This window comes from Desmodus rotundus, chromosome 1, assembly GCF_022682495.2.
Source record: "Desmodus rotundus isolate HL8 chromosome 1, HLdesRot8A.1, whole genome shotgun sequence".
Classification (NCBI taxonomy): domain Eukaryota; kingdom Metazoa; phylum Chordata; class Mammalia; order Chiroptera; family Phyllostomidae; genus Desmodus; species Desmodus rotundus.
This window is the reverse complement of record NC_071387.1, coordinates 2,204,598-2,215,222: the sequence shown is the minus strand read 5'-3', so window position 1 is coordinate 2,215,222 and position 10,625 is coordinate 2,204,598. Positions and strand designations below refer to the sequence as shown.

At 64.4% G+C, this 10,625-nt stretch overlaps 2 protein-coding genes across 13 annotated transcripts in view; both read right to left on the bottom strand.

The window, feature by feature from the left end:
* INPP5E (inositol polyphosphate-5-phosphatase E) lies at positions 1-8,292 on the bottom strand. Of its 4 annotated transcripts, XM_071220832.1 has the most exons (12): positions 8,193-8,292; positions 6,567-7,595; positions 5,550-5,673; positions 4,260-4,357; positions 3,383-3,507; positions 3,115-3,234; positions 2,694-2,801; positions 2,385-2,546; positions 2,156-2,271; positions 1,516-1,652; positions 1,283-1,367; positions 1-1,135 (listed from the first exon to the last, which is right to left on the bottom strand). In XM_071220832.1, exons 2-12 carry the CDS (start codon positions 7,415-7,417, stop codon positions 1,109-1,111), a joined length of 1,953 nt encoding a protein of 650 aa, XP_071076933.1. In that variant the 5' UTR covers positions 7,418-7,595; positions 8,193-8,292; the 3' UTR covers positions 1-1,108. The 4 variants fall into 4 exon arrangements, with proteins under 4 accessions (XP_071076933.1, XP_071076934.1, XP_024417980.2 ...); XM_024562212.3 differs by lacking the exon at positions 1,283-1,367 and having other exon boundaries at positions 4-1,135; XM_053919229.1 differs by lacking the exon at positions 1,283-1,367 and having other exon boundaries at positions 4-1,135; positions 6,567-7,532; positions 8,193-8,270.
* A 396-nt stretch (positions 8,293-8,688) lies between these two features.
* Positions 8,689-10,625, bottom strand: part of SEC16A (SEC16 homolog A, endoplasmic reticulum export factor) — a 29,123-nt gene continuing 27,186 nt past the window's right edge. For all 9 annotated transcript variants that reach the window (XM_053919176.1, XM_024562206.3, XM_053919183.1 and 6 more), the window contains one exon: positions 8,689-10,240. In XM_053919176.1, coding sequence (XP_053775151.1) covers positions 10,172-10,240 — 69 coding nt within the window. In that variant the 3' untranslated portion in view covers positions 8,689-10,171. The remainder of the gene's footprint in view (positions 10,241-10,625) is intronic.

Below are 10,625 nucleotides of genomic sequence, written 5' to 3'. Positions count from 1 at the left end.
CCGACAGTGGGAGCGAACCCCTTTCCTTTCAAGGACGTTGTGGGAATGGCCTGTACAAAGTGGTTCCCTTCCGGCACCCACACTGCGGCCAGACAGAGTTAAAGATTCAATGTATGTGTTTATTTAAAAATATAAATACGGAAAAATAAATAATTGAGTAGTCTACATCGAATGCCCTGGGTTCCCCCACATTCGAAGCCTATGCTTTTTCCAAGAGTTGGGGTCAGACAAAGGGGTAAAGGGCTCTGAACACTGAGAAGCGACCTGGATGTGGCGGGGGTGCCGGCCCAGGTGGCAGCTGCCCTGCCTGGTAGATGTGCCGCCATAGGAGTGGAGGGTCTGGGGCCAGCAAAGCCAGGAGGACAGGAGGCGGCATTGAGGCTGGAGGCTCCTCAGGCCTGAAGTGTTGGCCACGCCCCTCTTCCAGCCCACAGTGGGACCTTGGCGGCTCCCTGGACACTGGCTTCAGCCTGGTGATTGACTGGGCTTCTGCTTGGTCCTAGCATGCGCCCCAAGTCACCCCACCGGCGTCACCGAGCAGCCTCCCTGGTGCCAGGCCAGCCCACTCAGATGAGGAAGGGCTGGAGGACAGAGACCGGGACCCTGGATTCGCGTGCGGCTGCAGCCACATGAGCACATGGGAATGGGCGCAGGTGGGCTGGGGCCTGGGCCTGCTGCCGGCTTAAGGGGTGTGAGCCCCGAAGGGATGGGGGCAGGCATGGTGTGGCCAGCATCGGGCCCAGGCTCAGCCTGCTCCGAGAGGGAAGCCAGGGCCTCTGCAGGGATGTCGTGCAAGTCAGCGGCTGATTCTGGTCCAGGGACGAGGGCCTGCGCGTGCTGCAGTCCACGGCCCTGTCAGGGTCTTGCTAAGGAGGTAGGACAGCCTCTAGCAGCAGGTCATCAGCATCCCCAAAGGAAGAGCAGCCCCAGACAGCAGCCTCCTCCGTCCTTTCCGGGGACGCAGCGCAGGCGGTAGGTGGGAACCTCTTCAGGCAAACTCTCTCAGGAGACGGTGCAGACGGCACTGGAGTGCTGCGTCTTCAGGGCCTGCTGCCTCTGGATTTCTTTGGAAATTCGCCTTTTAATCCCGGTTAAGTACAGTTCACGGTCAAACTTGCCAGCCGCCAGCGGGATGCTGTGAAGGAAAGAGCCATCAGTAGGTGGGGCGCGGCCCCCCGCAGGGTGCTAAGACCCTCATCCCGCAGGCTGCCCAGCCCACACAACCCCCAAGCGGACAGACGCCGTGAGCTGGGAGGCCCAGCCAGCCCTGCTCCCTCCCGACCCTGTGGCCTGGCGCTCCAGTGACAGCCTCTCGTATCACCACGTGGTAGCCATCTCTGCCTGGGGTGCTGGAACCCTGCTCCTGTCTGGGGGTGTCAGGACGCAATGAGACAATGGCCTGCACCGAGGTCCGGAGGTGGCGCCCCGCAGAAGTGGGCAAGGGTTCCACCCTGTCCCTGACCCCCACAGCTGCCTGGCACCGAGCCCCAGGAGTGGAGTGGCCAGGGTACTGACTTGTCTCTGCCCGGCCTCACTTTCACCCGGAACAGGCCATACACGGGGCGGTGGTCAGAGGTCCTGACCCCAGGGCAGGAGGAGTACCGGAGTGCGCAGATGTCGTCCTTGTGGCGGCTCCGGTACACGACCCGGTCCTGCAGGAGGAGCCCAGAGGCAAGGGGCCCTTGATGTCCAGGCTGCCTCAGGGTCTGACCTGCCCGCCCCTACCCCCAGCTGCACGGGCCTGTCCCCACAGCCTGCACCCCATGCCCACTATGGTTAGGTGTCTGGGCGTCCAGGCACTGGGAGGGGCGGGCGTGCCCAGGCCTTTTTCTTGCAGCCTTGAGGCAGCATCTGCCCCCTCAGCCCCGTGGGAGCTGCAGAGGCAGCTGGCATCAAACCTGCGCCCCCCACCTCCCCATGCTGACCCAGAGCCAGCACGGGCTGCCTGCAGCCTGGCTCAGGCCGCCTCCCTTGTCACAGTACACCGAGGAGCGCACAGCCCATGGGACCCGCAGTGCAGCCTGCATGCTGAGCCGGGCCTCCCAGAGCGGGGTCCAGGCACCCGGGCTTCGGGATGACCCTCGGGGGAGGGCACTCAAGCAGGCACAGCTGCGGCCCTGGGCAGCCCCCTGACTGGCTGGCAGGCCGCACTCACCGTGTAGGACGGGGTCCTCTGCTTGGATGAGGTGTCGTACGAGTCCTTCCCGATATCAAACTTGTATGACGGCAGGAAGTGGATGTCCGGCTCCTGGAAGCCCTTGAAGATGGTCCCTGGGGCGGGCACACGTCTCGGACCACTGGCGCGGAGCTCCCACCTCAGTCCTCCCGGGCCTCACTGCTCCCAGTTGTCACCCCCGCCACCCCCACCCCGCCCCCAGCCTCACCCTTCTTCATCTCCTGGGTGAGCTGGTCCAGCTGCAGCAGGGTGGGCACGCTCGTCCCCGGGGCCTGCTTCAGGATGGCCTCCACGGCCAGGCGCCCACCGCTCAGGCGGAAGTTGAAGTCTCCAAACCAGAACACCCCGTCAAAGCGGGTGGTGACGTCCGCTGGGGCACAAGCCAGGAAGCACGTGAGCCCGCCCTCGCTGCACGCCGCACCTTGGTGACGGTCCACACCACCCAGAGAACGAGGCCGAGGCTGCTACCCCTGGAGGTGAAGCACGTAAGCACAACGACCCCCCGCCGCCCACTCACCAGAGTCGGACCGGTAGGGGCAGGTGTCTGGCACGTTCTTGGGCAGGGCAAGGCCCTGGACGGTCCTGCTGTAGTCCAGTAGCCGCTCACTGACCTTCCCATCTCCGGCTGCCAGGACAGAGTGGTGGGGACCGCTTGAGGGGCAGCTCTCTGACTGAGGGCCAGACACTGGCATGGTCTGTCCAGGTGGAGACCCCGCGCCGCAGCAGCTGGCTGTCACCATGCAGGGCCTGCGATGCCCCGCCCACCATGCCTCTCCCCAGAGCGGAGCCCGTGGGACGAGGCCACTGCCATGGCTGCCAGGGTCTCGCAGGGCCGGGGCCGCAGGGTCCATGAGACCAAGTGGAAGGACCCCGCCTGCCCCTGCCCCCCGGGGGGAGGAACCCTTGCTTGAGGCCAGGTCCGGGTGCAGGCAACTTACAGGTGAAGTGGGACGTGATGAAGAGGAAGGAGGTGCCGAAGAAGGTGAAGCCCACGCCCAGGGCCCCCTTGGTCTTGATCTGGGACACGATGCGCGTGGTCACCGTGCAGCTCTCCACCTCTGTGTGGGGGGAGGCACAGCTGACAGCCCCACCCCGCAGCCCGAGGGCCCCGGGCGGCCGTACTGCTGGGTCAGTGAGCTCGTGTCCCGGGACAGGGACAGGGCTGTGGGGCCGGCAGGGAGAGGACGGGTGCGGGCCGCCGCCTACCCGAGCAGAACCAGATGAGGTCCCGGCGGATGAGCACGGAGATGTGCAGCGCGCCGTGGGCTGCCGAGTGCAGCATGACGTAGTGCGGGCCCAGCGTCTCCTGCAGGCGCACCTCCCACTCCCGCCTGCGAAGAAGTCAAGGCCACCCTGGGGAGGGGCCTGGCCTCCCAGCACCTCGCCCGGGCACCCTGGAGGAGTTGCCAGGAGGGGCACCCGTGGTCCAGCCTGGCACCCTCGCCTCGCAAGGAGAAGGGCAGACAGGAGCCACACAACAGGCCGCTGGGCCTGCTGGGCCAGAGACTGGGGCCTCCCTGCGAGACTGGCTTCCTGGGTGGGGACACCTGCAGGGACGTCACAGGCCCCAAAGGCGGCAGTGATGGGAGCCAGGTCCCGACCCTTGCTAAGCCTCGGGTGAGAACTCCCAGCCCACCTGGCAGAGGCCCAGGAGGAACCCCAGGCCGGCGCATCTGTGTGTGGCTGCCTGAGGAGCGGCACCCCCTCACCAGGTGACCCTCCACAAGGCCATAGGAGTGCGGCCAGAGGACAGGGAGTGGCAGCCCAGTGGGCCCCAGGGTGGGTCAGCGACACCATTCAGGGTCTGGCTGGGAGCCCAGAGGGGACCAAGTGGCCAAGCTGCGGTCTGCTGCGCTTACGATCTCTTAGACCAGCTGTTATTTACCAGAAGGAAAACCTCATTCATTCTGAATTCTCCAAGTCACTGTTTTAGAAGGCGTTTGCGTGTTCGGCCCAGGCTTGACATCAGGGGGTCTTGGCTCACAGCAGCATCAGTCCCAAAGGCCCACCTCGGCAGTGCTGTTCACAGGGGCCAGGAGGGACCGATGGACTCAGGGGCCGTGGGGTGAGGTGGGAGGCCTACCTGTCGGAGCAGCCCTCCTGGACCCCGACAACATACAGGTCCTGGGCGTAGTCGGCCTCCGCGGGCAGCAGGAGCTCATCCAGGTTTGGAGGCAGCTCCTGTGGAGAAGCAGCGCCTGGCAAGGGGCCCAGCATGGTGGGGTTCCTGCTTCCCCAGGGACCCCATGACCCTCCCCCTCCCAACCTGGAATCACCAAGGCCGAGTCTGTGCCCCCATCCTCGCTGTGCCGCCCCCTAGCTGCTGCCTTTCAGTTGCACCCAGCCCCGGCCTGGTCCCTGAGCCTGACCTGAAGTGTGTGCCCCCCCGAGCCCTGGGCCAGTGTGCAGCTGGGGTGCAGCGGGTCCCTCAGGGAGCTAAGTGCCATTGCCCATCGTCACTCCAATCTGTGCCTGCAGTGCCACCTGGCTTTGACCCTGCAGGCCCCGGATGAGGGCCAAGCCCTGTGGACCCCAGCAGAGCCACCAGCCTGGGCCCCTGCCTCCCCCTCCAGCTCAGCAGAAGTCACTTCCATCTTGTTCAGGTGGCTGCTTCTTCAGGGCCTCCAGCTACGTCAGCCAAACCTCGTCCGAATGTCGCCCGAATGTCAGCTGGGACACGGCTGCAGGAAAGGGTGGCCCTCCCATCCTCTCCTCATCAAACACGCTGACCGCTCTAACACACGTGGGCAACGAGAGGCCTCATGAAATGGCCTCGTGACCGCAGGAGAGGTGACAATCCCGTCCCTCACCCCACAGGCCTCAGGATCAGCCTGGCCCAGGATGAGGCCCCCAGGTAGGAGGAAGGAGGACAGAGACCGACTGCTAGGCTGAGGACAGACCTCACCGTGTGAAAGGGGCCCGGGGAGACCTGGGGTTAGCTGCAGAGAGAGCCGGCGGGGACCACTGCTGGCGGGCTTCCCCAGGAACCAGCGTGTGGGCCCGGCCCGAGGTTCTGGGTGGGCCGCTGCGGCGGTCGGGATGCGAAGCGCCCCTCCCGCCTGTCTGACCAACAGAGATTTCCTGGGTGCCCCCAGCAAGCAGGCCGACCCCAGGAGGGTGTTGGGGGACGATTGTGTAGAGCCCCTGCAGGCGGGAGGTGCACAGTGGGAAACACACAGGCAGTGCACCTGGGACGCTCATAAGCTCGTTAGGAGGGACCCCAAAGTAGACAAGGGGATCGGGGTGACGATGAGCCAGCGCAGGGTAGGGCCATGGGGTGGGGGCTGTGGTGGGGGAGGGGCAGCTTGGGGGCCCTGGAAACAACAGGTAGGAACCGAGGTCTCATCCTGAGAGGGGCAGGTGGCCCGCTTACCTTCTGGCCCTGCATGTTCCAGGTGGCCACGAAGAGGGCCAGGTTCCGGTCTGGGAAGTACCGGGCCAGCTCCTCTGCCCCCATCAGGGCCCCACTTGCCAGAAGACTCCCCTCCAGGTAGCTCCTGTGGAGAGGGGCACAGCCTGAACTCGGGGTCCAAGCAGATGGACTCAGGGAGGGCCCGGCTGCCGGGATGCGCTCCTCAGGCCCCTGAAGTCAAGGCTGTGGCCCGATGTGGTTCAAACAACCTGCCCGGCCCTGGTTGGGAGTGGAGGCCTGGTCAGCGTGGCAGGAGCCAGGGTGGGGAGACGCAGGAGACGGGCAGGCCCAGGGAAGACGGAGAGGGGAGGGTGGCATTGCAGCTGGGCACCCCAGGACAGTTGTCCCTGGCACTGAGCTTCCAGAAGAAGCCCCAGCTCGGGAGGATGTCGTGGGTGGGCGCAGTGGGCTCAGAAGTCTCTGCGCACCCAGCCTGGTGAATTCATGGCTCTGGCCTTGGGGCAGATGAGCCAGAAGCACGAGTTTGGGAGTTGGGAGCAGAAGGGAAGACACGGGCAGGCACCCAAGTCCTTTCCAAGCCACAAACATGTCAACATGCTTAAATATTAAAGCCCCTTAAAGCCCGGAAACCAAGCGTCTTTGGTGCTGCGACCCCCTCCCACCGTGAGCTTTGGTGGGCGCCCAGCAAACTGGGTCCCAGGACACTGGAGAAGTCATGGGAGCCTGCTGGAAGCAGAGTGTGGACCCTGGGGACCTCCCTCCATGTGGCTGGGCCCTCGGTCCAGCCATCACGTGTCTGGCTGTCCCGGCAAAGTGCTGCAGGCACAGGGTCCACGTGGCGTGGTTCTGGCAGGAGAGCCCCCCGGGGTGACCGATGGGGACCAGGCTGTCTCCACCTTTATGCCCCAACACAGTTGGATGAGAACACATCATGTGGTCCTCGTGGAGCTTGCTTCTGAACCCTAAAACTGAGGCCACGGATGCCATGGCACCCTCCCCGCCCAGGTGTAGCCCTACCTGTCCCGGACGTCCTTGGCACGGATGGGTGCCAGGAGGCTGAAGGAAGACTTGGTGGAGCGCAGGGAATTGTCGTCGCAGGCCAGGGGGCTCGGAGGCCGGCTGGGGCCCAGGCTGCTGTGGGCCCGGAACAGCCTGGTCTGCAGGCGGAGCTTGTAGTCAGCGTGGTCTGCGTCCACCTTGTTTGCTGTCCGCAGGGAGTTGGAGGTGACATTCCAGTCCAGGGTGGGCAGCAGGCGTGAGGGAAGCCCACTGGGCAGCCTGGGGGTGCTCCCGGCCGAGGCCCCGTTTCGTTGCAGGGTGTCCAGGGAGGTGCCGATGATCCCAGAGACACCGTTACCCCATGAAGAGGGGCTCCCGCCCACATGGCCCAGAGTCCCGTGGGACATGGGGATTTCCTGCCAGGAGGTGCTCAGGCAGGGCGGGGAGCGAGTGTGGGCAGGGGGCCCGGGGCCCTGGTCCTGCGAGGAGCCCCTGGAGGGGCTGGCCCCGTTCCGGGAGGCCAGGTCCTCACGGCTGTTCTGAAAGCGCCTGCTCCTCCAGCCCTTCTCGTCCAGGGACAGTGCCCGCTCCAGCCTGGGCCTCGTGGGTGGCTTCGGGATGAAGGGTTTTGCTGTAGCCTGAGGGTCTTCATTGCTGATTTTTGCTGCAACGTTCAGAGGGACCACTGGGCTCTGCTCGGGCCCTGGACAGTTGTCAGTGGGCAGGGACCCTGGGCAGGGGACCAGGTCTTTGTCTGTGTTGGGAAGCTGCCCCTCGAGCATTCTTCCTTCTGGCTGCAGGGGCCCCTGGGTGGTGGGCTGCTGGGGAGCCGGCTCCGAGGGCCCCAGGGAGACTGACTTGGATGGCATAGTCCAGGGGCCCAGCACACCAGGAAGACAGCTCCTTGGGGGCTGCCAGCGATGCCCAGTGTCAGAGATGAGTGGCCAGGTGTCCCCGGCAGTGGCAGCAGCGCACAGAGAGGACCTGCAGGGGCGGGGCCAGCTGCTGCATGGCTGGAGGCCTCCAAGTCCTGGAGCCCCCAAGGGCCTAAGGGAAAACTGCTATTACTTCCACGAATTTAATGTTCCTGAAGGATAGCGATGGTGCAGGGTGACAGTGGACAGGCCAGCGGTCGTCTAGCAGAAACAAGCATCCAGACATCCCGGCCTGCTGCCCCCTCCTAGGGATGGGTGAGGGCCCTGCCTCCCTAAGCCAAGAAGCCACCTTCCGGGTCGGGGGCCCGCTCCTCACGAGGCACTAGGTGCGGGACAGAGATTCCGCGACCCCAAGGTGAAGGCCAATGGAGGGCAGACCACAGGCGCAGCTTGGGGTGGGTGTCCCCCTTCTCCCCGCCTTGGCTCCACCGTGAGCCACCACAACTGCTGGCCCACAGACCCTGCCCTAAGAGCCAAGACGAGACTCCAAGCAGGTCTGCAGCGCATCCGCCAAGGCCCGGACACAGGGCCTGCGATCCCACGGCAGCTCCCGGGGCAACGACTGCAGCAGCGGAGCTGGGGGTGGGACCAGACTCGCGCCCCGGGGTCACCGCGCGCAGACCTCACCCTCAGGTCATCTCATGCCCAAGGGTCATCCCGCGCCCCAACTCCGCGCCCAAGGATGCCCGGGGTCACGCCACGCCCCTACCTCTGGTCTGCGACCGCTCCCCAGCCCCTTGCAGGCCAAGGCAGCCGCCTCCACAACCAGCAGCCGGGGTGGCGGACCAGCGCCCGCAGCGACCTCTGGCGGCCGGAGGTCTAAATGGCCGAGTGAGGACGTGAGTGCCCAGGGACGGGGCCAGGTGCCTGGAGACCACGCCCCTCACGGCCTATTCTCCTTGGCAGAGGGGCGGGGCCAGCGTCCACCCCAACACGCACAGCCCCCTGCCCACCCGTCCTGCGCCGGGGCACCAACCCATCGCTGCACACTTGACCAGTCTGGCCCTCCCCTGCCAATGCAGCCCTCACTCCCCTCTGGTTCCACACGCTCACGAGGGCGCTGGGCAGGCTTCAGAGCAAACCCACCCCCTACCCTCCCCCAATGCAGAGGGGAGCCCTGGCTGTAGGCTGGTCCCTGCCACACCTGAGGTGACCCGCTCCTGGAGGCTCCCTGGCTTTAATCGGCAAAACAAACAGGAGAGTGCTCCGAGCCCAAAATATCTTATTTATTTAACAATTTGCAGTGTAACAATCGGCATTTAGGAAAAATAACGGCTCCCACCTGCAGGAAGCCTCTTGAATCAAAAGTCACTAACAGAACAATGGGCTGGGGGGAGCCTCGGGACCGGCAGGCCTTGGCCCCAGGAACCACGCCCGCTGACCCAGGGACACAGGGAGGCCCCAAGGAGGCTGGCCCTTCCCAGCAGAAGAACTCGGCCGCCAGGTCCCACAGGCGCGTGAACAGTCTGCGGCCTTTCCTAGGGGATCAAGTGAACCAGGAAGGAGGGAGGGGCCGGTGCGACCGCACACTCACACGACCTGGCGCTGAGATCAGAGACACCGGGCAGAACCAGAGAAGGTAGCTCCTAATGACTTCTACAAACATTTCAATCTCGCCTCTTTAGACCGAATGCCAACGTGAGTGGTTTTAAGAACAGTCGATGAAGCCCTAAAGCTCGGTGACTGGTGAGGGGAGAGACCCCCACTGGCTTCTGTGGCTGGGAGCCCACACCGCTGCGGGAGGGCCCGTGTGGAAAAATCCAGGGGCAGAAGTATCAGCTTCTAGAGCTTCTGGCAAGAAACTATTTTAAGCCACTTTCTTCAAGACGGGGCCAGCCCCTGCGGCCCATCGCCCAGGTGGGAGGGGCATGCCGGCGGGGGGGTGGGGGGGCCCTGGTGCCACAGGCAGAGGTGCGGCCTCGACCAGGGTGCAGAGTGCGGCAGCCCTCCGGCTGCTCTGACCGTGAGTGCGGCCCGGCCACTCCCTCAGAAGGTCCAAAGTGATAAATGACGGTCACAGCTTGAGCACTGGCTGACTAGTGAGGGTCAGTCACACGTGGAACACAAGTTCTGTTAGGTGGCTCTTTCTTCCCTCGTGCACAGATCCAGTCCCCCAGTTGCAGGAGACCCCTCAGGGTGCCACCCAGGCCACAGAGGCCTTGGGCCTGTGGGAGACATCTCTGCTGCAGGAGGGGAACGCACCGCCGGGGCCAGGGCGTCCCCACCCTGACTGAAAGGAGGCTAAGGTGACTCCACCCCCCCGAGACCACTCAGAGGGACCATCCACAAAGCACTGTGCTGGGCTCCCGGCAGCGGGCCAGGGAGCAGGCTACACGGGCGCAGAGCAGGCATCAGCGCCTCCTTCCTTCTGGTGTCTCGGAAGACCGGTGGGATGACCTGGCAGTGACTCCCATCACGCTTTGAGAGACGCCCCAGTTCCGGAAGTTCCAAGCCTCCCCTGCAGCAGAGTCCAGCCACACTCAGTGCGTCATTCCTAAGGGACTAGAAGGTATCTCCTGAACTCGTTCTTCAGGTGAGAGACTCTGAGCCCAGGGTCACTCCTTCACTCCAGGTCTCAGAGGGGCTGTGGGATTAGCTTTGTCGACAGGGGCTGGGCATCATCGCTAGGAAGAGAGGTCGCAGGCGGTCAGTCGGAGCGTCCAAGGCTAATTCAGCACAGGGACCAGTCTACCTCAAGGCTGGGTATTTCCTCTGGCCAATCCTCCCCGACCTTGAACTTCCTGAGGTGACAGAGGCCTGAAACGACAGGAACAGCCCTGACTTCCTCCCACCCGCCGCACTGCGGGGGTGGCGCTCAGCAGGCCTGGGGAACAAGCCAGCACACACCCCAACGTCAAATGGCCACGTCCACTTTGTCCCCTTTCTGTAGCCCACGACCGCTGCCCTGGCCAGCAGCAGACGCAGGTGTTCCCTTAAAGGTGCAGCAGTTTGTTAGGGGCTCAAAGTGAGGCCAATTCCAAGGGTGGAGCATCTGAAGACCCCAGTGAGGCACACGGGAAGGACAGTGAGCCGCCCTCACAAGCCCCAATGGAAATGAGAGTTGAGGGGTTCTCCCAGGGAAACAAAATACAAGAAACAGGTAACTCGAGAGAGAAGAAAGCCACCACCAAATCTTGAAGTG

Coding starts and splice junctions, on each gene's coding strand:
- INPP5E (XM_024562212.3), bottom strand. CDS start 7,417: ATGCCATCCAAGTCAGTCTCCCTGGGGCCCTCGGAGCCGGCTCCCCAG. Junction 3,508..4,259: donor CAGGAGGGCTGCTCCGACAG/GTAGGCCTCCCA, acceptor ACTTCTTCGCAG/GCGGGAGTGGGAGGTGCGCC. Junction 2,547..2,693: donor CCCCTACCGGTCCGACTCTG/GTGAGTGGGCGG, acceptor CTTGTGCCCCAG/CGGACGTCACCACCCGCTTT.